Source organism: Sprattus sprattus, assembly GCF_963457725.1.
Source record: "Sprattus sprattus genome assembly, chromosome: 19".
In the NCBI taxonomy this organism is placed as follows: Eukaryota; Metazoa; Chordata; class Actinopteri; order Clupeiformes; family Clupeidae; genus Sprattus; species Sprattus sprattus.
The window spans coordinates 18,750,829-18,776,943 of NC_137917.1; the positions used below are offsets into that span (position 1 = coordinate 18,750,829).

A 26,115-nucleotide genomic window follows, 5' to 3' on the forward strand; every position below is an offset into this window, starting at 1 on the left:
TTGTGATTAACAACAAACTGTGAAATGGGAGTAACATGTATTATTCCAACGGTTTCAGAATTAGTTACGCGTTTTTCTAAATGTATGTTATTGTATGCGTTTCTTGTTTGTTTGAAAGCTTGCACGTCTTTCTACATGGCAGTTTCTCAACTGAGAAAACTGGTTTACGTTACTTTTCAAATCAGCAAAACGAGCTAGCGAATATGACGGCTAGCTAGTTTGTTGATAGGAAGCTGCTTGCTATCTATTTCCTGTTGTTTAAAAGGATCAGTTTTAAACGGCCTCTGAAATGTAAGTCCGCTCGCCAGCAATGCATATGCCATTTTTTTAAGAACTGGCTTTTTATGAGTTTCTGTAACTATTTCACATTTAACTTTATGTCGGCACGTGCCAAAAATACTATATGCTCGCAGTTTAGAGACTGTCCGTGCTCTCTCAGGTATGGTTAATGTTAACTGTCGTCAGTTGGATTTGGTTTAGTTTGTTTTGAATTCATTGTTTCTGTTTGTATGAAATGTGTCAAATTATCTTCTTTATATTCAGGTACCACAGAGTACACTATATGGATAGCTATCGGTAACTTGTTTTCAAAATGGAGCTTTAACTTCAGCAACGTTAACTTATTTGAAATGAAGCCTAGAAGTGCTACAAGGTCTTCAAGGTCTAAGTCGCAAGGTAATTATTTTGCTACCTTTATATATATCTAACTGGTAACTATTATTATAAATGTTTTGTGCTGATATTTGGTTAATTTGTGTTGTTTTACTGCAGATTCTAAGCACGATAACAATGGTCCAAAAAAGACACAAGAAAAACGACTGTCAACGTTTTGTACAAAACCTCTAACTGGAAAGGTGTTCTACTTGGATTTACCGTCTAACAAACGAAGCGAAACACTCGAAAATGACATCCAAACACTTGGAGGAGTAAGTTTAAATGATCTTGTACTTTAATGTTTTGGGTTGTTCTTGCCTTGCGAGCTGTTGCTCTTTGTTGGGTACCCTGGAAAGGACCGTAATAGCCAAGAATAGTGTGAATGATCACACAGTGTAGTTGTGAAATGCTCTCATGAAGACGCCAAATCTTCTTTACTTCTGGGGTTAAGTGTCAGACTATTGACACTCATTCATTATGTGGTGGGGTAAAGTCTTATTAGGGATTCTGAAATATGCTTGTTTGTGATCCCATTTCCATGCAGTAATTACTAGTTACTAAAGCAGTAATTACATGCAAAAAGTGTTTATATTAGATTATATCTGTGCATACATATACATATACAGATATACTTACATATTTGACATATATTTTCCCACTGTTGCTCTCTATCACAGACTGTTGAGAAGTTCTTCAGCAAAGACATCAGGTATCTGGTCAGCAGCAAGCCTGAGGCCCGTTATGTGCATCGGCTGGTGCGGGAGTCTCCGGTCCCCAGCCCAGAGGCGACTCTCAGCTCCCCACACCCCAGCAGCAGCAAGGAGGGCCAGAGGAGCAGCTCCCAGGGGCCCACAGTTGCAGTGAGTGTGCTGGGTTTCTATTGAATGCAGCTGTGTTGGCGTTTCTCAGCCATATCCACAACTTTGTCCATGTGTGTCTGTTGATGTATGAATATGAATTAAATTAAATGATGGTCTACTGTCTGGGTGAAGAAGGAGGATAGCCTGTGCCTTTTACATAATTGAAGCAAAATCTGTCATCATGGAAGGGATTTTTCTTTTGCTCCTCTCAGAGTTGAGTCATTTAGCCCACCTATTGGTTTCATAATGTAACCTGCTCACCTCTTGGTTTCATAATGACAAATACATTACTGGGAAACGAAATGTGTTATAGATTCAGCATACATGGATATGTACTTAAACCAGTGAGTTTGTTCAGAAAGTCGCTCTGCTTTTGTTTGTTTGATTGGGTGTAACGAGTGTGTGTTTGTGCGGGGGGAGGGGGGGTTCCAGTGTTTGTACTGAGATGCCTGCTCTTGTCTGCCAGGTGCGGGTCAGCCGAGGGAAGTCCTTGGTGGAGAAAGTGGTGAAGGAGCAGGTGAGGGAGACACACACACACACGCACGCTTGTATATACACACACACACACACACACACACACACACACACACACACACACACACACACACAAGCACACCATACGTAAAAGTGGTGAAGAAGCAGACAAGAGAGACCACTCTGCTGACACTATGCTACAATGTCTGTGGTGTTCAAAAGCAGCGCACTGAATAATGTTTTGTAATAATGTGTGTATGGCATCTCATGGTTCTCCTGGTGTGGTGTTTTTCCATAGGGGCGCATTAAGATGAACAAGATGTTGTCCAATGCTCTGGACTGGGGAGTGAAAATCCTTCACCTTGAAGGTAGAGCTCTGCTTGCTAGAGAATTTTAAACAATGTAGCAGGGTAATGGTATTACTGTGTAATTATCAAACGGTAAAGCGTGTAATGGTTGTATTAAGGGGGGGTGGGGGTGGGGGGGTTGTATTGTAAATTAGCCATAAGGGGTCTTGTCAGAATAAGACATCGCAATTAATCAATTTTCCTTATCAGACATGAGGGCATACATTGAGAAGAAGAAACCTGTCATTTCTACACTTCAGAAGACAAACCCTCCTGCAAGCAAAAAAAATGTAGGCCTATTTTCATCATATCATCATTTTCATCATATCATTTGGAAATCACTACATGATATAATATATTATTGCTAATGCTGTTGTCAATATATAGGTTAAACCAACATGTTATGGGAGGACCTCTCTTCAGAAACACAAAGGTGAGTGTTTTTTGTGATGTTTTGAAACGTTTTATTTTTTACCGTACTGCATTATTGCTATATATCTGCATGTGTGCTGAAACATGCCATAAATACATTGTGCTCTTTTATGTACATCTGGCTGTTTTTGTTATAGTTTGTGCACCGTCTGTGTAACAACTCTGCTTTGTGTCTGTGTGAAACAATTGGTATTGTCTTTGTACTGTATGTGCTTTGCTATGTGTATATGACTCTTGCATTGTGTATGTGCTATTTCGCTTCATGTGTAAGGCTGTGTTGTGCTGCCTCTGATGGGGGTTGTGTCATGTTCTTCACAGCTAGCAGGATCAGTAAACCTTTTGTGAAGGTGGAGGACTCTTGTAGGTAAGTACACAGAGACCGCAACTCATTCACTTAATTGCTGAGACTTGAAGTCATTCACTTGTCCACTGATGTTTGTATATGTTTTTCACACTAAGAAGATGAGCATTCTTGGTCTATCATGACTGGGATTCTGCCTCCCATTTTATTATCTTGGTTGCAACTTTTTCTTCATTAAGAACCGCTGGCACTGATTATTCATGTTAATATTAGTTTATAGTGTCTTGGTTTAAAGTAAGTACAGTACTTGCACCATTGGTCTGCTGAATTGAAATACCACTGTATGAGTCCCAGTCAATACTGTATATTCTTTATGGGTTTTTGATGTGTAGACAAAGTGTCTGTTGAAATAAACTAGATGGCTCTGTAAGGGCTCAAGTATGCTTCTGCAGATACCGCTTTGAACAATGTGGACACGATCGCGCACACGGGTGTCCAAAGTATACTAGTTTCTCTGTGCACAAATTGATCTATATATATGATCTATTTATACATAGGTCTGCATTGTGTGAATCATTTTAATTGGTCTTTAGTTTTCGATGCCCGTTCATAACCATTTCATAAGCATCTCTTCTATCTAAAAAGCAATCGCTATCTTACCATGTCCGCGTAGCATACTTTCCACCTAAGTTATCTATCCTGAAATGCTTTCTGGGTGTTGTAGGCGTTTCAGACCCCTCTACCTCCACATGGCCCAGATGCCGGAGTGTAACCTCACTTCAACCCCGCCTGCTAGCCCTTTCCAAATACAGAAGAGAGACTTCACACCTGGGTAAGAAAATTTGCACCGAAAATTAAAGTTGGATGGCGTGTATAGCACAGATATTATACAATTACCTATAGGAAAGTGTACATCAGTGTTCGAGTTTGCATGTCATTTTCCATGCCAGCATTCAACATATGTAACCTAATTTACTTCTTACAAAGAGGTAAACATGACACATGTGTGTTTGTTTGTTTATGATGTGTGTGTCTGCGCGCGCATATTTAGGCCAGAGAAGCATGCCGGTAAAGGCAAACCCAGAGGGCGTGAGGCTAAAGAGAAGAGAAAGGGAGGGTACTGTGAGTGCTGTGGAGTCAAATACGACAAACTCCAAGCGGTAAGTACATCTCCTCCCACAATGGCGCCCAGCAGGGAGACATTTCAGTGTATTTGAAATTTGACCTCTCACCTTCAGCATCTGAAAGGAGAACAGCAGTAGTATTTATGATTCACTTACTGTCAACTTTTAATCGATTGTGATGGATTAAAATAGTGGTAACAAAATCCTGATTAATTAAAAAGTAATAAATAATTGAATAAAAATAAATTGATATAAAAAAAAATTAAAAATTAAAAATTTATTAATTAAAAAAATAAATATTAAAAAACTAAAAATAAAGAAAATGATAACCTGATAGACTCTTATAATTGTGGGGCAAGTTGTCATTAAATTAAACTATATGATAGTTAATGATATCTGATGACTGGTGTAGTGTGTTGAGAACCCAGACATGTATTGATACCAATGATTATTAAGTTGTCATTATACTAAACTGTATGATGTCTAATGATATTTGATGTGTATTAGTATAAGTTTATATTAGGCACCAAGGTGTCATTGTAGGCAGGGCCCTAGTCATAGCTAAGTTTTGGGCAGTGTGCTTGTTAAAACACGTGCTTAAACGATTACGTATTATGCAGCCAGGTGCTATGTTCACACAGTCAGGTAACTCTATCTGATCAGTGGGTGTTATAACTAGAAACGCTAGGACGAGGCCACTCACAAGCCATGTGATTAAACATAAAACTTTCACACCACCTCATATCAGGCCCCCACAGGTCAGGATGTTTGTTTTGCCCAAGTATAAGAGATGTGTAGTATGTGAAGTTACAGTCTAAGTTTTTGAATAATGGCTTCAACAACTAGTGATACTACCAATAGTAACCCAGCTATGGTTGAAGACGTAGACTTTGAAATAACATACGCACCCAGAAAAGCCAAACGAGGTGGTATGTTGGGCTGTCCTAGGGGGATTTCACCGCCGCTAAGATATGAATGGCCTCTGGCTGATGGTCGTATAGGTGGATACATATTCGACAAAGAAGAAGATGAATATAGTGTAAAACTATATACAATGGATACCCCCGGTACCTGCTTTACAGATGAAATGAAACATATCTCATGTAATGCTGAAGAATGGAAAAAGTCCAAGACCAACGTTTGGAAAGACCTCGGTGTAACAAACCAGGATGGTGACCAGGTTTTAAAGAAGATTGATGTATTATTCAAGCTGGGTCAGTTTGAAGAACGCTGCAAAGCTATTAAAGTAAGACTATTTTAAACTAACAGGCTTATCCGATAGTGTACATGGATGCCACACCCTCTGTCTCCTTTTTTTTTTTTTTTTTTTTCCAAAGCATTGAAAAGGAGGGGGCACCTGTATGGTCGTGAACTATTGCCATGGATCTTACAGAGGGAAACACAGCCCCACCTATGAACATCACCACCGATACAGACAGCGACAATACGACCTCTACAAGCCCTGAATCCACCCCCATCAAGATGGACCCACGCTGCAATACCACCGGCAGCAGCGCCCTGGACACCACAGACAGGGGAACCAACACAGATGTGGTAGATATGATATCTACAATTACAACCGCAGAGCCCACACTAGCACCCCATATCATCAAGGACTGTGTACACGTCATGTTAAATGATGTAATCTATGATATGTTGAGGGCGACATGTAATGGATGTGTGACAAACCATCCTAGTCAGCGTCAACATGATTGTCTTTTTGAAAAACCAAACGACTTTTACCACATGAACCGTGTGGCTGTTAAAAACAGACTGTACCAGAATGGTATGTTGAATGTACTAGGGCATTTATGTTTATCAAAGGGGGTCACACCCAACCCACTAAGAATGTTAGGATCAGTGGATATGGTGCTTTGGCTGTTGGACCAAGATGCAGTAGACGATGACTACATTAACAATCCATACGACTTCATCGATAGGGAAACTGCATCACACATTTCAGCAGCAATGGGTGAATGTTGGTGAATATGTATAACCTGAGACCATCATTGAAGCAGCAGCCACCGTCTGGTGTGTCACGCAACATCATCGCTGAAGCGTTCTACAAGATGGGGAACTATCTAGGCCACTACATACTGTCAAAGAAGACTATCAAGAGACGTGTGAAATTTGAACTTTCTACATTGCTATGTAATACAATAATACATGATTCAAGACATGTTACCAAAAACTTCATAGGGTCTAAACGACGATTCATTTCACTCAAAAAGCAAATGGGGTTGGCCAGGTCAATGTCTACAGAGTGGTCTGATATTTTGCAAAAGGGTACTAATTTAGCCAAACCGTGGCATATTACATTACGTTTAATTCTAGAGCACGCTGTGCCATATGAACAGGGCTGTTTTAAGGTGGGGCATCTAATTGTTTTATGTACATATATGGCTGATATATGTACCATGAATCTCGGTGGAAATAAAACTGTGGATGTGTGCGTGGTAATAGATACATTGGTAGATATGTTAGTTGAGAGGAGGTTTGATACCTGTGTAGAATTGTTAAACTATCTGGATGGTTAGACCGTCATAACTTTTGGATGTCAATAAAAAGTGGTGATATCATATGAAAATGAGTCATTATTTGTAAGACGTGCAGCATGGCAGATCTTCTAAAAGCTGTATACTATGACCCCTCCAACCAGGGGTCTTTTGGTGGCAAAACCCGCTTAAAAGATGCTGTATTGAAAGACCAGGGGGTAAGACTGACAGATAAACAAGTGTCAGAATGGCTGGCTGGCGAAGAACCATATACATTGCACAAACCAGCACGTATGAATTACAAGAGAAACAGGGTCGTGGTATACGGCGTGGACAAACAATTTCAAGCAGATCTGGTGGACATGTCCATTTACTCAAAGGAGAATGATAACATCAAATTTATGCTAATGTGCATCGATGTTTTTAGCAAATATGCGTGGATACGTGTATTAAAAACTAAAACAGGACCTGAGGTGGCCAGAGCATTTGAGTCCATTTTAAAAGAGGGGCGGGTGCCTCGGAAAATCCAAACAGACCGCGGCACAGAGTTCTTCAATAAACACGTTCAGAAGGTGTTGAGTAAACATGACATTCATCACTTCGCCACAGGGAGCGAATTAAAAGCTAGTGTGGTTGAGCGTTTCAACAGAACTTTTAAAAGCAGAATGTGGAGATATTTAACGGCGGTCAATTCTAAACGCTATGTTGATACCATACAAGCATTGCTTACATCGTATAACAATAGCTATCATCGTAGCATCAAGATGACGCCTACAGAGGTGACCAGAGAGAACGAAAATACAGTGTTTAAAACATTGTATGGTCTAAAGGACGGAAATGACAAAACTGTGTTCAAATTCAAAACAGGGGATGTCGTCAGAGTATCAAAGGTCAGAGGAGTGTTCACCAAGGGGTATGAACAAACATTTACCCAGGAATTTTTCACCATAGCAGAATGTGTACAGCGAACACCACCGGTATACAAATTAAAAGACTATGATGGCGATACATTAGATGGGTCATTTTATGAATCAGAATTGCAAAAAATACAAATTGATAGCGATAAACCATTTAAAATGGAGAAGGTTTTAGAAAGAAAAAAAGTGGGCGGAAGACACATGGTCTTAGTCAAATGGCTTGGTTGGCCTTCAAAATTCAACAGCTGGGTCGCTGAGAAAGACGTGATCAGCATTTAACCTTTTTTAAAGACGATGCCCTGGACATTTTAACTCATTGAGACAGCAACAACATGGACGACGCCGGCTTTTACGTGACCCTGCCCTGTAACGTATCGCGTAGTGTTTACAGCAAGAATGAGATATCCAGCTATCGAACTAAACTTGCTAAACCATTAATGTTGAGAGGAGCTTGGCAAGTGGCGTTATGTGAGATTATATATCCTCATACTTGGGAGGCATTCAGCTATGAGCATGCGACCATCATACTTACTGACAAAAGTATCAATGAGTCAACTGGTATCAAACTGCGGGTGGGCTATTACACAAAACTCACGGATATAATCGAGGAGATCAACAAACACACAACTGGATACGGGGTCACACTTGGATACGACGATGTCATAAACAAAACCTATATTGATGCAAAAGAGAACATGACTCTAACATGTTACGGCAAACTTGCTCGAATTTTGGGGTACGATAGGGGGGTAGCTTTTGATCCAAACATACCTAACAAGGGAAGAAAATTTGCTAGATATGTGGCTGATTTACATGGTGGCGAATACACACTATTTGTATATACAGATATAATAGATTATCAAGTAGTGGGGGATCATTTTGTACCACTACTGCGATGTGTACAAATAAACGGTAAGAACAGAGAGATCATTACTATAAAGTACGACAAGCCACACTACGTCCGTGTCTCTAAGAGCGATATCAGTGATATAGAGATTGAGGTCAAGACGGATCAGAATTATAACGTACTTTTCAAGTACGGTAAAGTCATTGTGAAACTTCATTTCAGGCCGTTGAAGGAGACACATAGTTTTTAGAATAATGTTACCTTTCAACCCTGCCGCGGATCCTCATAGATATGTCAACTATTACAAGAACCAGGCGGGAGGGTCTTTGCCTGGCTATGCAGGGTTGCCATCTATGTATGGCGCAGGTCTCGGAGGATTATTCAGAGGTCTTTTCCGAATGGCTATGCCGCTATTGAGAAGGGGGATCGGCATTGCAAAACCTCATCTAAAAGCGGCCGCTAAAAATATTGTCGGTGATGTTATCACCAATGTCATGAGCCACCGTAAGGACAATCAAAGGGACAGTACACAGAGCGGCTCAGGTATGCTGGTAATGAGTCGTAACAGTATGCAAAGACCCCCAGGAGTGAGACGTGTTATGTCAACAAATAAAAATAAGGGCCAAACTAAGAAGCAATCAGTGAGGAAGAGGAAGTCAGCGAGTAAACACCGTAAAAGTGGGGGCTCCAAAAAGAGGTGTAAAAACATATTCTGATTATGGCGCTAATACATGGACTGTCAGAAGAATGCCTTAAATCAGAGCTTGACCTTTTTACAGTCCCAATGACGCAAACAGTTATTGAGAAAAGTACATATGTGGAAATAGCCCCTATCTCAGCCTTAACGGATACAACACCTTTGGAGTTTTTTATCGCAGGGAATGGAGAGGATTATATCGATTTGAATAACACACTATTATTCACCAAGATCAAAATTACAAGGCCCGACGGTACTGATATAGCCGATGGAGCTACAGTGGGGTTGGTGAACTACCCTGGGGCTACAATTTTCTCACAGGTGGACGTCTCACTGGGGGACCGTTTGATTTCACAGGGATCAAACACCTATCCATATCGATGTATCATAGAATGTTTAATGAATTACGACCGCCAGACTCTGGAGACACTTTTTTCTGCAGGGTTATTTTACAAAGATACCGCCGGCCATATGGACGTGGGAGATCCAGCTGGGGCTAACCGTGGACTCACCAAGAGAGGCTCATTCTCAAATGCCAGTAATGTTGTGGAATTGTTGGCACCCCTCCATAGTGACATATTTTTCCAAGAAAAACTGATGTTAAATAATATGGACATCAGAATCAGATTGACAAGGGCCAAGGATGAATTTTGCCTAATGCGCAGCAATGCAGATAATCTTGCATATAAAATCAGTTTGCTTTCGGCATCCCTGTTTGTTAAAAAATCTGCCGTATCCCCTGCTGTGAGACTGGGGCATGCACAAGCATTACTATCTGCGACGGCCAAATACCCCATTGACAGAGTGTGTCTTAAAAACATCTCAATACCTACCGGCACGCGGGTGGCCAATCAAGAAAATCTGTTTCTAGGAACACTACCTAAATCTATCGTTATAGGTATGGTGGATAATGATGCTTTTACAGGGACCTATGATAAGAATCCATTCGCCTTCAAACATTACGATTTAGAGTATTTGGCTCTTTATATGGACGGTCAGCAATTCCCTTCAAAACCCCTTCAACCACAATATTTACAGGGGTGTGCTGTGCGCGAGTTTTATCAACTAGCCTTAGCCTCAGGCAGGCATCTAAAAAATAGAGCCATGCTGGTCGACCGTGAAGATTTTCTAAATGGTTATACGCTATACGCCTTCAATCTCGCACCTGATGAGGAGTGTAGTCAGCATTTGTCATTAATTAAGAATGGTAACATAAGATTAGAAGCCCGTTTCAGACAAGCTTTACCAAACACTATAAATCTAGTAGTATATGCTATCTATGACAGCATTATCGAGGTATCAAACCGAAGACAGGTGCTAATAGATTATTACTAAGGCTATGAATACAATTCAGCTATCTGCGATTATGGATACAATTTCCCAAAACACCCATTTCCTAGGTGTGTTAGCCTGTGATCAACTACCCCAGGCGCCTCTGCAAAACACACCAGTGTCTGTAATAATCAACACCCATAGTTCGGACATGGCTGGTGAGCACTGGCTAGCTGTATACATAACGCACACACGGACCGGGTGTTTTTTTGACAGCTTTGGCAACAGTCCCACTTGTCAGATATTCCCACCAGCTATCTATACATTTTTAAGAACCAACTGTTCAGGACTACAATTCTCAAAAAGACAAGTACAAGATTACTTGAGTATCACGTGTGGCGAACATTGTGTTTTCTTTCTCTATCATATGCTGTGTGGTTTAAACTATAAAGATGTAATGTTAAAATATTCTGATGACTTGATTAAAAATGATAAGATGGTTTCATCATTTGTGAAGAAATTACTACCCTGTAAATGTAATTCTAAAATGTTACACTGTGTTCAGTATGTACAGTGTGGGACAAAGTTCCTAAATAAATAAAAACAACCAAAGGCAATTACCTGTGTACAAGTATATTTATTGAAACACTGACATATTATACTGACAGTTTTAAAATACATTTTTAACAACCCATGTACATGATATACCAATATACACATGTTATCACACCATACAGATGATTTACCAAAATACACACTATAACACCCTATACACATATATGTCCAAAAGAAATTAAAAAAAAAAAAAAAAAAACCTTTATTATACAAAACCCCCGTAAAATAAACAAATAAAATAAAATACACAATCACAGATGCCTATCTAAAAGTCTTGCCACCCCGAAGTATCCATACCAGGTGTAGAAAACTTGCTTGATTCTGAACCCCTGACCGGGGTAGATGTACTGGGGCTTACAGGTCTTTTCAAAGAATCAACGGCCTGCTGAACTTGTTTATTTGGCACTGTCGAAAGCGGTATGTTTAATTTTGCTATAGCTCTCAGAAACTCACGCCATCCCTGAGGCCTCCGTCGTATCGTCTGTGGGGCTGTGGCACTTTTTACCAAATCGAGTATATGGGTGCCAGGTACCACTGATCCATTAAAAACAAATTCACCCGTTTCACGCCACGTTGCTGTATCTTGAGCCATAAGCATTTTTTCTAATATATGGTGGGCATTCTTTTTACTTCTCTCTGGTATATTTCTTAAAATTTCTTGAACCATGCCGTCACCCCCCACATCAGAGCCTGTAGCTTGAGGTGTAACAATGTCATTAGTTACAGCTTCTTGGGGCATGCTCAAAGTTAAAGTGTTGGTTTCGAGTGCACCCTGTTTAACCAATGCCAAATATCGCTGCAATAAGCCCGTATACAATTTGGCCTTTTCATGTTGATTCAAATCTGCTCTACTCAAAACATTGTTTATAGAGGTATCCAGTTCGTTTTCAACAACCTGTCTAAGGGGTATGGATGTTTCATTATTCTTCAAGCTATCCAATTGTCGCTGGGGTACTAAATATAACTTTTCGGCGTATTCCATCACCTTTTTTAACCACTTCTTGAAGCGATAAGACTACTTATGAAAGGTATTGCCACGCTCAGTAGTGGTAGAATAAAACCCCCTTGCTGATTAATTGTGCGCCTTTTCTTGAGCAAACCAATTTTCTTATCTGCTATAAACTTGATTGCCGTCTTCTTCTTTTCCAATTTTTTATATTGTGCTTTTGTCAGCGGTATAGTACCTCGGAGAATGTTCAAAGCCACTTCACACAGGGTTAAAATTAACTCATCTGATGCTGTTTGTAAAATGAGGCGTCTCTGTGGCGGTTTAGCCTTAAGTATGCGTTTCAACAGTGTCAAGTGGCTACGGACCCTCACGGACATGCTGTGGATCAATTCTTTTTCGGGACATAAACAACCGGATGCTCTGAAAGCAGATCTGTTCTGAGACGGAATGAATCTGGTGTTTTAGATTTATAATCAAGCAGTAGATACCCATGGGGTTTCTCTGTAGCATTTTTATAACTCTCCATGAAATATTTTGTATTACCAGGGTACATTTGTCTAGCCAAGACAGATACCTGTTGATTATCCCTAGCGTTTTTAAAAAGAATGAGATAATTGGTGTTTAGACTTATCGTTCTGCTAGATTTACCCTGAAAAAACAGATTCTGAACCAGGTAAATGGCACTAAGATTACGATGGTGCACGTATTGCGTGAAGACCTTTTCAACTTGTGCATTGCTGCTTGCATCATTCATCACATCATCAAAAATAATCAGATTGTTTTTGGTTACAGGTAGTAGAGCATCGTCATCTAAAGCCTTAGGTATTCCTTCTATGAATTTAATGTCTCTTATCTTCAACAGCTCGTCATAAAGAGGCTGCCAGCAGTTATATATATAGACAATATTCTCAATCTTGTTACTAATCGCACTATTAGCCTTTGCAATCAACATTTTTACAAAGTATGTTTTTCCAGAGTTTGATGGCCCACTTATCACGCATGAGAATGGATGTTGAAGTCTGAAATCAAAACTATTGACATCTCTTGAACTCTTGTTAAAATTAGCCATTTAAAAATAAATAAAATACCTCCAATCAGTATCCGTAAGGTATCGTTGTGTAGTCAGGGAGTAGCACACGTTTGTTGTATACAACTTTGAAACGCTTAACATCTGATCTGTTTTTCAGAGTGAGCTGGCTTTTATTGCGAACAATGTTGTCGGTGCGTGCTAAAATGTGGTGTGTGCTGTCTCGGTCTGCCATGTGATAATCGACTAGACCAATCAATGTGTCTAACCTAATTAGCTTCGAATTTTCGGCATTCAGTGTAATACCTTTGGCTTTCATGCATGTCTTCCCTTTGGCTGTCCGGTATCCGTATGTTTTAGGCCCCCCTGAACAGAACTCGACAATGTGATCACCACTGTCGCATTCATCTGTGAGATCCCCCAAATAACCCCCTAGTGGTGGTTCCCAGTCACCATCTTTGGAAACAAATATCAGACTGTCTGTATCACTGTATAACACTCGCTCGCCTAATTTATCCATGATATCAAATAATTCTAGACGTGCGTGGGCTGTAGTGAACGCTCCAACAAACACATTTATGTCAGAGGGCTGCTCTCCACACCCATCAGCAAACCGCCACTGGACCAAAGCCATGTCATCTGAGACAAACGAAAAGTGACAAACGTCATATTCATCGCCAAATATGAATCTCGCAAATTGTTCAGGGTCTTTTATCATTTCTGTCTTCGGTAAGTTCTCACGCATCGAAAACTTGCCCCAAAGCGAGTTCAGAAGTAACTTGTTGATATGTCTGCGAGCATGATTGATTCTTATCTGATCTGATCTTAATCTGATACCTTCCTTATCAAAATAATCCTCAATGTATGCCAATTTCTCGGCATCTGAAGTCACATGTGGAGGGTATCCACTGGCCTCCTGTTTGAATTGGAGAAAAGTCTTTACATAGTTTGCAAAAAGACAATCTGAAGTTTCTGAAAAATGCCATATCTCGTCAATTGTACCAACTACGTAACCCTTCTCAACCGCTTTTAACAGTTCAATGCTAACCCAGCAACCTGAAAGTGCTCGCTCCCCATCATCATGGGAGCATGGGGCGTTCTGAATCTGTTGTTCAGTGCATGTCCTGCACAATGGGAACATCAATTTACCGCCTGATCGATATGGCAGTACAGGGTGATACAACCCTCTCGGGGGATGGACAGTGGCCTTGACTAACCCATAGTAACTCTCAAGTGGGCCAAAATCTTTCAATATGATCTGTGGGTGCCCTATGGGGTATGTTTTACGAGCCTGACAGTAGGGGTACAGACTGGTGAAATCCACATATCGGATTTTTTCACCATCTTCAGCCTTGTGGTGTAGCTTGTAAGCATTCGTTCTACCACCATAGAGACTGTCACGTGGTTTCAATCGTTCAGGGTGTATGTATGTCTTCATAAACTCAATAACAGCAGCATCATGTTGCTTGGCACGCTTCCAATCACATTCCCACATAACTTCAACTCTGAGCCCATACGTTTTGGTCAGTATGGCCACTTTGTCATCAAAGCGGCTTCTTAGAACGCTATATGGTAGTTTTGACAACGGGTGAACATTATGAGGATTATAGCGGCATGAATGTCCATGGTGCATGCAACCGTTGAACTCGAGCGCTATTCTTACACCATCCTGTTCATAGTAACCGTCCAGATAATATTTACCGATTAGCATTTCACCACCGGATAGTGCATGTAATATGTCTACATTTCTATGACTCTTCACAAATTCCAGCCATTCAATTGATATGTTTGAAAAGGCCTTGTGCTGGTCAATGTAAGCATTGTTGTGTGTTAGCGCAAGTGTGTCTCTGGGCAGATAGTTAGTCTTGTAAACGGCCATACAACAGGATGCTAGCGTAGTCTGCATAAACGGATCTAGACCGGTACACCCCATGAACTCATGCCGATATCTGAGGCAAGCTGCGCGTAGTAAAACAACATCATTACGCCCATATGCATATAGTTGTTCTTGAAAGTTAAATAACCCTGTTGAGTTGTCGTTGTACCAGCTGTCGAAAGCTAGCCGGTCTTTCTCAGACATATTGTCATACCCATAATAAGACCTGTCAGGATATTGCCCGATGTAATTGTTATTAGCCCTTGTGTTAAATCTGTGTGGGAAGTAACCCTTTTCACTTGTGGTCAGATTAAAGGCAGCTGTCATGTTGGCCAATCGCATGGGTATAAATGAGTAGCTGTCTATGTAACGCTGTTGGAAACGCTCGTCATACATGAAGGTTAACCGACACCCCTTCATTATTATTTTAGGCATCATCCCTATCTTAACAAAATGCTCCATCAGCAGTAGGTTGTCAAACCCGGAAGCATTGTGAGCCAACCACGTGTATCCAATGTACTTGTAAGATCTAAAATGCTTTAAAAGCCTGTCCACACAGTCGTATCCCTCAGCTGTAAATTCAAAACCCTGACAGGTAATGGCACATGCAAAATTAGCTGTGTGTTTTCCATTTTCAATACGTGTTTCTAGGTCAAAGAAAATGTACTTGTTAGCTGGTGTTTGTTTTTTGAGCGGCTGTATGTAGCATTTATGTATTGCATCGGGGGTCAACTCATGCTTACAGTGGGTACATTTCAGGGGTTCACATATGTGTCGCTTGGGGTTTGTAATACTCACAGTATAACGCCTATTGCAATCTCTGCAATATTTTGTTACATCACATGGGGCGACTAGCTTTCCTGAAATGCACCTATGGGTTTGCTGTTTGTGTTTTTCAAAACAGATGTCAGAATGACAATACCTCCTACAATCGACACAATACACATCCGCCCCCTCAATCTTGTAGCAATTCTTGTCGAAACAGACGTTGCATACATATTTACAACAGTGGGCAGTTCTACTGGTGTAACCTTTGTAGCAATACATGCATACGTAGCTCACCCCCATAAAGCCTGGCAGATTTAAAATGCCATGATAGTGTTCGTCATGCAGATACATGTGTACTGTTCTATCGTGGGGAACATCGCTGTTTTGGTAATGTAACAAGTAGCCATCAACCGATCTGTAGAAGACTACAATTTTCACATCCGAGGTTTCTTCAAACTTAGTTACATCCCTAAAGCCTATTTTCTGATGCCTTGTATAGCCTGCACGTCTCTGTATATCTAATGCTATTTCATGTAACCTTTTGGTTGTAGCCTGTGGATGCATGTATTTGGCTACACATTGAGCAAAACACAGTTTGTCTGTAGTATTCATAGGTATATACAGGTGCATACGGTTTTTACTTATGACTTCTGTGTGGGCCAAGTCCCGTAATTTCCGGCGAACACCGCCATTACGGGCTCGTGTTATGGTCACAATTACCTCTAAACTCTGGTCTGTTAAAATGATCTCATTGCTTTGTAAAACTCTCTCTATGCAGTCCATAAAGTATTCTAAAGCATAACCGTTTGCAGGGGTGAGCATGGCATTAATGTCAGTAAGGCTATCGCCTCTCAATGTGATGTTCACGACTCCATTTTCACCGGCAAGAGTTCTAGAGACCTCCACTATGCTGTTTAATTTGTCAAATATCTGCGTGATATATACCCCTATGTCTGTGCCACTTACACCCCTAAAATTTAGGGATCTACTCAACACTACACCATTGAAGTGTGGTCTTGCTACCACTCTGTAATCACCCAATACACCACCTTCGCTAATCAAGCGTTCTACAGCCTCTGTATTTAAATTATATACATTGGACCCCCCATCACTGTTGCTACCACCCCCTATCTGTGTTAACATACGCGGGTCTATGGTATGGCTGGCCACACCTTCACTGTTGGATGTTGTGAGGTCATTAACTGTAACATTTGTGTTAGTTAGTGATCTTAATACCCTATTGAAATGTGTTAGATCCTCACTCAATGTGTTAACATCATTGGTAATGTTGTAGTCAGTTCTCATGCGTTTGTTGGATGTATACATGTCTATGCCGTATTCAGTTTTTTCACTTATTTATTTAAAGAAAACAAAAACAATGCCCATGCCAGTACTGGCTATGTCATGACAATTTTTAAAAACATTAAAAGTATTATTCAGCATCATCATGATCAAACAGATTATACACAAAATAAACATATAAGATTAAAGAAAAAAAAAAAAAATGGAAATAAAACTATAGCAAGCACATAATTCAGACACTACAATTACAATCCACAGAGATATTATTCAATACCTCGCATAGGCGATTCCAATCAACTTCAGACAAGTCATATCTGGGTGCTTTTCTAATATGTTCGTTTAGCATGACATATTGCTTGTAGATTAGTTCTTCAACATTTCTAAGACGATCTAACAGATCTGGCACCAACCTGTCATTTATGCGTACACCATCCAGAACCGGTGTGTCAGTCTCAATTGGTGGAGGTCCAGCGGCCGAGAAGTCAGAGATGGTGCCAAACGAAGCCAAACTACTAGATGCCGTGTAGTCAGAGATGGATCCAAACGGAGCCAAGCTTATAGCAGTCGATGGGTCAGGGACGGTTCCAAACGGGGCCAAACCTGGCCGTATGATGACTGTCTGGGGTTGCAGAACTGTAGGCTTGGGTTGTATGACGGCCTGTTTTCGTCCTCTGCGTTTGTCAGGTACAGCGAGCGGTTCAATTTCATTTTTAACCCAGCAGACATCTTGGGAATCGTTCCATATCTCTTTAGCAGTCTGCTCAGCACTGTTGGTGATGGTTGAGGTCGGTACAACTGTAGTCATAACTGAAATACATTAAACAAAACATAATAATGTTAATACATTGAAAAAACTGCTTACAAAATAATAATAATTAATTAATAATAAAAAAAAAAAAACTTTAATCATAAGACTAATCAAACTCATAACTTTAAAATGTACCTACCAATATTGCCACCACACAAAGTTCTGGTTGATGGAGTCACATCACTGCTGCCATTTGTGTTGGGCGTTTCAGATGGCCTTAGGACTGCATAAAAAACAGAATGATATGTAAGACCATATAATTTACCCATACATACATCATTGTACTTATTACTTGTCACAGCATACCTTTATTCACATCACACCGCTCGCTACTCCTTTTAAATGACTTGGAATTTGGTGGTAAATCGGGTTTTCGCTTCCGGCTTGAGTTTTTAACTTGCGATGTCTTGGCCTCAGTTGCTTGATACACACGGTTAGGAGCAGCGTCGGATATATCAAGCAGTGATTGTATAAAACGGGCTGTAAATATACATATATTAACGTTAACAACATGTTTGGATGATCGTTTTCTAAATATATAACCAATGTTTAAATAATAGCGAATAGGTTACCTGATTCTTGATTCGTGGTATCAACAATGGCCTGTAGGTGTCGCACTGCAACCATAAATAACATTAATGTGCTTGTGTGGACTCTGTGTTATACGTTACCTTACCCATGTGAGTAAGCCAACACAGATGTTAATAAACTGTGTTTGATAGCCAAACATGATGCTATCTATCGTATGTCATTACAGCTATTATGTATATCTGTTTACTTTATAACTACACACACGGTGACAGTAATAGCGATTAGGGCTTACCTGTTTCTTGATCTGTAAGGTCCAATGTAGATTCTAAGAAAGGCATTGGCTCGTCCGCTGTGTATTTAAAAAAAAAAAAAAAAAAAGAAGCTTTCCACAGTTAAAATAATGATGGGGACTGTTGACTAACATACACTATATGTTTTTCTAAAAGTTGAATAGTCTTACAATCATGATCGGATCTTGTAACGGACTCTATGTTATCACTTCATTCCCTGCAGGGTAAGAAAACCGCTGTTTGATCCGAGTTCAAATATTTTGAATAACGTTTACAATAATTTTGAATCAACTTAATGTGGACCAGTTTCACAAATACTTTGTTCAGTGTCCTAACTCACCTTTGCATATTCAAAAAGTCATCTATTTGGCAAATAATATGTATGTAATTAAACGTCGCCTATGCTACAAACGAGAAAAAAAAAAAATGAGATGGATGCTATAGAATAAAGTAGGCTACAATGGTATATCATCTCTAACATGCTGATGTAAATGATAAAATTTAAACACTCTTACCGGTAGCATCATTGTTCTGCATCTTGAAAAGGGGGGTTGGTTTTCGTTGGAGATTAGTCTGCCGTGGGTATACTCTTGCTGTCACGCCGGTTTCGCTTGACTGGTGTTCGTGGTCTAGCTAATGCTGTGTTATTACACTACCTCATATTTATACCTGATTATACACATGCTTTTTAACATGTACTGAGAATATCTTACTGTATGATCAGCTGTGGCCGTCTCTAAGTATGGACATATTATCAGCTATGTGTGTGTGTGTGTGTGTGTGAGTGTGGCTGTTTTCCATTACATAACCACCGGTCTTTTAATATTAATGCTATGTGCTTAATGTAATACTATAGGCTACGTCATTTTACACTTTTTGAGTTATGGTTTATAGGCTGCTGATTTTGGCATCATCCTCAGATTAATTTTGATATCATATAGTCATTTTACTGGTGTTTCAGCGTATAGGCTACATCTCTACCCATTGAAAAGTTACTACTCCAAGTTAATCATTATGTGTACACATGGCGACTTAGTGTGTCTTATCAGCTAAAGGCACCTCGAGGATCCATTTCGCCTAAGTCTATGGATACATGTACAGTTACATATGGGGTCAGAAGTGTAATTTGGGGTTTAATCCAAAGTACACTTATCTGTAATAGTTTCAGGACCCATGTTTTAAACACATGTTAGAAGTTTACATTAAACATCCTGTTAACCCTTTTATATAGTCAGGCAGTCCTCTGTGGTGTCAGTAAGGCAGTTGACACTTGTAAGTTTTAAAAATATGCAGACGTTTACATCAATGTATCATGCTTAGAGTTACCTGACTGTGTGAACATAGCACCTGGCTGCATAATACGTAATCGTTTAAGCACGTGTTTTAACAAGCACACTGCCCAAAACTTAGCTATGACTAGGGCCCTGCCTACAATGACACCTTGGTGCCTAATATAAACTTATACTAATACACATCAAATATCATTAGACATCATACAGTTTAGTATAATGACAACTTAATAATCATTGGTATCAATACATGTCTGGGTTCTCAACACACTACACCAGTCATCAGATATCATTAACTATCATATAGTTTAATTTAATGACAACTTGCCCCACAATTATAAGAGTCTATCAGGTTATCATTTTCTTTATTTTTTAGTTTTTTAATATTTATTTTTTTAATTAATAATTTTTTAATTTTTAATTTTTTTATATCAATTTATTTTTATTCAATTATTTATTACTTTTTAATTAATCAGGATTTTGTTACCACTATTTTAATCCATCACAATCGATTAAAAGTTGACAGTAAGTGAATCATAAATACTACTACAGCACCTGGCGTTTGTTGCTGGCAATCAGTACCAGAAGCTGGATTCCCTCATAGCACAGTTACCTTGGGTGTTTGCACAGGAGCCGCCACAGCCACAGAGGTAACTAGGAGGTGTAAATGAGTGTGTTGATTACAAAGCAAAATCTCTTGAATAATTAAACAGATAAACTTAATGATCTGTGCAAAGTTGCAACACAGAGGGCCATAACTATGCAATTAGCAGTCATGTCAACTTTGGTTGTGACCTCTTGCTGAACTGAGTTAATGACATAGATGTGTTGTATGAACATTTGTGATAGTATTGAACATTAAATTAGAAGCATTAGCTATAAACAGTAAGGGTTAGAGTGATGGTAAACTATTTTCCCTTTCTTTAGGGTGAAGTGCAGTGTTTCCACCTCGCCCATTTGTGTACAAGTCGTGAGGGACCGAACAGAGAAAGGTGGAGAAAGTGGAAAAGAGGCACATGGAAGGCGAGAGCAACGGAGTCCGAGCTTGGGCACATCACGCTTGTCCCTGCGAAAGCGAGGCAGGGAGCCCCTCTCTGGAACGAACAGAGACGCGTCAGGGGACGTCTGTGGTCTTCCGGAATCTTCCAGGGTCAAACGGGGCACCTTCGAGTGGGAGTCCTGCCCCATGTTGTGGAGGGCTCTGGACGGCGACTCCCTTTTGCATTCGGACAAAGTTATTGACACTGCTGCCGAGGAAACGACCCCTGGGCCGCAGCGGGTTGAGGTCAGGAAGCCGAGACGCACCTATCAGAGGAGAAGACTTACTCTGCGTAGTTGTCTTATGAATGACCAAAAACACACAGACACACTTGGCTCTGTGCCTAGTGAGGAGACGGTGACTTTAAGTGGACAAGGTGAGTCAAAACAGGACAGAGCTGGACAACAGGACTCAGTACAAGGCAAATCTGTAGACATCACACAGCAGGAGTCAAAACAGGTCAAACCTGTAGACAGCTCACAGCAGGACCCAATACAGGAGAAACCTGTAGAAGTCATGGAGCATCAGCCGTTTAGAACTCTCAGGCCTGTAGCCTCAAGACGGCAGCGACAGCAGCCAGCTCAAACCAAACAGAGGCTTGTGGAGCACGAGTCTGTACAGGCTCGAAATGCCGCAGACACCCCGAATCCCACGCCAAACGCACTTGAGGATGCAGCGGACTTCAGAACAGCGGGAGCCTTCAGCCCCCTGCGGAGGAGAGTCAGGGCTGAGCGGAACTGGAGGAGAGGCTGGTCCCTCCTCGGGTCTCCATCCCCTAGGTCAGTCACCGTGGAGGAGGAGGCTGAGGGCTCGGCCCAGCAAGTGCAGGACTTGAGGAATCTCTTCCAGGAGAGCGATGACCTGCAGGAGGACTTCCTAGGTTTTGCTGATTAAGGGAGAAAGAGGGTTTGAAAAGAGGGGAAATGTGAATTAGTTTGAGGACAGTGCAAGGAGGTAACGGTGATGGAAGCGGTCTGTAGAAGACTTCTAACGTATTCAATGCTTCAGTAACTGGAAGAGCCTACAATGAAAGGGATACACCAACCCCTGTAGGTTCAAAAGCTTTTTTTCAACCAGAGGCAATTACACCGGCCTTAACCAAATGTGTTTAATTGTCTTTGGACATATTTGAATATGTATTCCTACCTGAAGTCCACATTAAATGAGAGGGAATTCTTAAAACTTTGTGGTCTGTTGAGAATATCCAATAGTAGTGTGTGTATTGTAACCAGTAGTGTGTGTATTTTCCAATCACCTCTGTCATAAGGTCTATTATGATTTGCAAAAGGGTGTTAAGATTTTGCGATGTTGGGACTGAGGGGATATTTATTTAGAGGTGAGGAGATAGTTTGATTAACACAATTTATTGTGGTTTATACAACAGAACTGTAAACACAGATTGATAGATTATATCAGGTGTGATACCTGTGTGAAGTTGGCCCCCCGTCTCATTCAAAATATTAGGTTAGAAGGGCATTGATCTGACTGAATTCGTTTGGGTATGCAGTGTTACTTTATGAACAATATTAGATGGTTGCTAATCTTATTATTGTATGCCCAGGAAATGTGTCAGCGTTCAACACACCTCAACTTCTGCTTAATGTTGGCGGAATCAGTTTCAATCAAACAAAAATAGCCCTTAGGGATGAGGCAATTCACTGGCAAGGCATAAAGCGTAACTCCTCAACACCCCTACCCCTAATTCACGGTTTAACTAAATTTAACAATAAGCAGGCTGAAATAGAGCCTTTTGCGATGTGTTTTGGTGTATAACTATGTTTAAAATGTGAAACTGCTGGAATCACAGACAAGAAGTATTCTCAGTATTGGGTTGACATAATCAGTGTGATGGCAGAAAGCATGGGAACACAATTTCCTGCCGCCATATTCATATCCGATTTAAATAGACATTCTACAGTGGTATAATCTAGGCCGTCTGGCATGCTGTGGCACGAAAATCATGAATGCCTTTAGAGGGCTGTTTTACTCTTCGTTTGATCGGCATTGCTGTGATGTTTATTTCTTCAGTTTGTTTTTTTCTTTGGGGAGGAAAGGCCGCTTTATTTCTTGGAGATTTGTGGTTCTCGTTTGCTTCTTCAAAGACGTTAATGGTAGAAATGCTACTGGAAGTGTTTAATTAAAACCACTGCAAAATCTCTCAACCTGAACTAATTGAGAAGAATTAGCAAAGAATAGTCTAAATGTTTTATGAAGGAAATGGAACACTTGTGTTATCATGTCATGTGCATGCAACTTCAGACTCATTTTTTTTTTTTTTTTTTTTTTACATTTTAGGCTCTAGCAATGAAAGCTTAACCTTAATATGGAAACCACGTGCCCCAGTCAGACTCTTGGTTCATTAAGCCACACATGAAGAACTGGGGCGACTTGCTTCATCAGCAAAGTCTCTGATCTTTGTTTCCCTGGCTTCCTTCATGCATTTCAAAACTCTATAGCCCATGGGTAAGGCATGGGCCTACTGCTGGTCCTAAGAAATATAGAGGGCCCTTTAGTTAACATTATAATATAAGTTTTGGTGTGGAATAATTCCAGGTCATTTGAAATGCCACGTCGCAAGAGCTCAGGCCCGTATGCTGTGCTATTTAATGACAGTTTTAAACAGGGCAACACATCTAAATTGACGCCACGTCTAAGAGTAACGAACCCTTCCTGACAACCCACCGCATGTAGTGGATGGGAATAGTGTAATCGTAGAGACTTGTTTTCCTTTAACAGAGTGTGAAAGGTTGGTGGTCACTGTCTCCAAGAGACCAACTCTGCCACGCCGTGGACATCTTTTCCCACACCTGCTCAGATACGGTGAACAGGCTTGTGGATGACGCACGCCGTTTGAGAGCCAATATATGTGTATACGTTCGGATTTTGATTAAAACATGTTTATCCAAATGCATGTAAAAATGCAAACGAGTCATTCTAGACAACGTCATATATATTTTTTTATCCCAAGTCCACTGCCTCTTTTCAGCGATTATAAACGTTCTCAATTATCTCATGATTTTATACGAAGATTTTAGTTGAACTCACTGTTCTTAGGTAATTAAAAAAAAAGATTACAAATGGAATGCATTAAATGTGTATACCAGTATTGACAACATGTGGTTGGATTTTCTGAAGCGTCCATTTTGAAAAAATAATTTTTGATGAAAATGATCACTGGTGTTATAGTCATAACTGGTGCTATAAGCCCTCCTCGGTCATTACTCGTTTATAACGCCCCCCCCCGCAAATATTGTCATTGCTATAGCAAATACAGTTGTGCAAATGGCCAAACACCATTCAATCACACTTTTAACAAACATGATTTAAATAAATAAAAGGATAATCTCCTGATTTGATATCAATAGCCTATTCATCTGTATCTGACGGTGTGCTGAAGAGATTGAGAAATAATATTCCCTTAAATCCACCAGAAGAGTAAGGTATCAGTGACACTTAAAGTGTGGCAGATGCCTGTAGAACGCATCATAAATAATGACTTTTGGAATTAAAAAAATAGGTTGATAATGTTTCTTCCCTTAGCAGATGTCATTGCAGCTGTTTATCAAACGTGACTGTGATTGATTTTCCGCAGAAAGGACAGGCTAGAGCCTTGGCTACACCACAGTGATCCCTAGCCTACACTACCCGTCATCCCACTTGCTTGTGGATCTCGCTGTATCCGCCGCTCATGCATATATGTATGGTCTCACTCCGCAGTGAGACGGCTGGGTATTGATGTATTTTAAGGAGGTGGCTCCTGCTCCATCCTCTGGCTCTGAAGGCAAAGAGTTGAAATCGCTCAATCGCACTCGCCTCGCTGTTCCATACAACCCGCGTCTCAATGCAGAGGCTGGAAGCGCATCACTAATGGCAACCAACACAGGAGATTGCGGTAACGAGACGAGCACAGCGCGTTCGTCTATGTGTGCAACCTTTTATCGACTTTAGCAACGAAGCGGTCTGAATCTTCTGATTTTTTTTTCTTTTGGATTATTGGGAAGCATATCTCTTGGCTTCGTCGGGCAGATTCAGAGACGATGTCGCGGTTGGGGATTTCCTTCTTGTGCCTCTGTGGAACGATGTACATCGTATATTCCAGCAACCCAAACGGTAATTCCTATGAAATACACGCAGTGTGTTACGTTTATTAATAAAGGCAAGAGGCAATGCTATAGCTAATTATTAGAATGCCCTAATTTCTCAGCGTTGTGGTAATAGCACGGAAGCCCAGGTTAGAGATGTAAACAGCTCCTAAAATATGCATGTAACGACACAATTCAAGATAACCTTTGCTTTGGAGTTATAGAATACATAACACTCCAGTCCAGTTGTTTTATTTGTGATAAGGGTATAGGCAAGATACCGTGTCCCGGCCACTGCCTACTTCAAGTACAGAAATAGCGCATTTACTAAAAACCTTGCTTTTTCCTATTGCAGAAAACGCCTTTTATAAGGCTCGGCGTGATGGAAGCGAGTATCTTGGTAAAGAAAATACAGTCCCCCTACGGTTAATATACCGTATGGACAACTACAGTCAAACCACACACGACGTTCTCAACACAAGGATCAGAGAGAGCTCCGACTCTATACAGGTATGCTTGCGCCTCGGCAGGCTACCCAGTGGCCGCTCAGAGTCCCCGCCGAATCATTGGTATGGGAGAGCTGTCAGGAGGATACCCACGGTTCCCGTTGCTATTGGAGACGGATATTCAAATGTTGTTTATGTTTTTGTGTCTGAGCATTCCCAACACAGCTCCCGTTGTCTACATTAGGCCTACTTGTACGCCTTCACAGAAGAGAAATATGTGAAATAGTGAGAAATGCCTTTCAGATGCAAATTTATTTGGGTGGTTAAATACAATAATTGTCTTCATCTGCGGAGAGATTGTGTCTACTGTCAGAACAGCTTGCAAGCTCAGAGCAGAAACATTTGTTTCAAAATTAGATGTTATATTCCATCGTTTTCGTCCCAGCCCAAAGTCACCATCCTGACACTGGCGCGAGGGGGATCCTACTGGCTAGACAAAGGATACTCTCTCACTGAGGCCCCGGGGCCCGTGCAACAAAAGAACACCAGCCGAGTGATGACAACAAATTATGAAATGAGTCAACAGAGTGTCACTTTCTTGTGACACTCATGCTATTGACACTGACACTGTCGGTTCATAAGTAGAGCTCGTGGAGTAGCCAACATTTGAATG

The 26,115-nt window shown here is 40.6% G+C and overlaps 2 protein-coding genes across 2 annotated transcripts in view; both read left to right on the forward strand.

The window, feature by feature from the left end:
* The first annotated feature begins 207 nt into the window (after window positions 1–207).
* Window positions 208–22,002, forward strand: dbf4 (DBF4-CDC7 kinase regulatory subunit). The gene is made up of 12 exons (XM_080858665.1): window positions 208–291; window positions 544–675; window positions 772–926; window positions 1,332–1,514; window positions 1,981–2,031; window positions 2,287–2,356; window positions 2,546–2,625; window positions 2,723–2,768; window positions 3,086–3,131; window positions 3,793–3,900; window positions 4,120–4,228; window positions 20,803–22,002. The coding sequence occupies exons 2-12, from the start codon at window positions 630–632 to the stop codon at window positions 21,115–21,117; spliced, it is 1,209 nt and encodes a 402-aa protein (XP_080714791.1). The 5' UTR covers window positions 208–291; window positions 544–629; the 3' UTR covers window positions 21,118–22,002.
* A 2,949-nt stretch (window positions 22,003–24,951) lies between these two features.
* adam22 (ADAM metallopeptidase domain 22) overlaps window positions 24,952–26,115 on the forward strand; it is a gene marked incomplete at both ends in the record, with an annotated part of 60,084 nt that continues 58,920 nt past the window's right edge. Inside the window, 2 exon segments of the mRNA XM_080858459.1 lie at window positions 24,952–25,024; window positions 25,352–25,506. Of these exon segments, the coding sequence (XP_080714585.1) occupies window positions 24,952–25,024; window positions 25,352–25,506 (228 nt within the window).

Coding starts and splice junctions, on each gene's coding strand:
- dbf4 (XM_080858665.1), top strand. CDS start 630: ATGAAGCCTAGAAGTGCTACAAGGTCTTCAAGGTCTAAGTCGCAAG. Junction 2,626..2,722: donor CTCCTGCAAGCAAAAAAAAT/GTAGGCCTATTT, acceptor GTCAATATATAG/GTTAAACCAACATGTTATGG. Junction 4,229..20,802: donor AATACGACAAACTCCAAGCG/GTAAGTACATCT, acceptor CCCTTTCTTTAG/GGTGAAGTGCAGTGTTTCCA.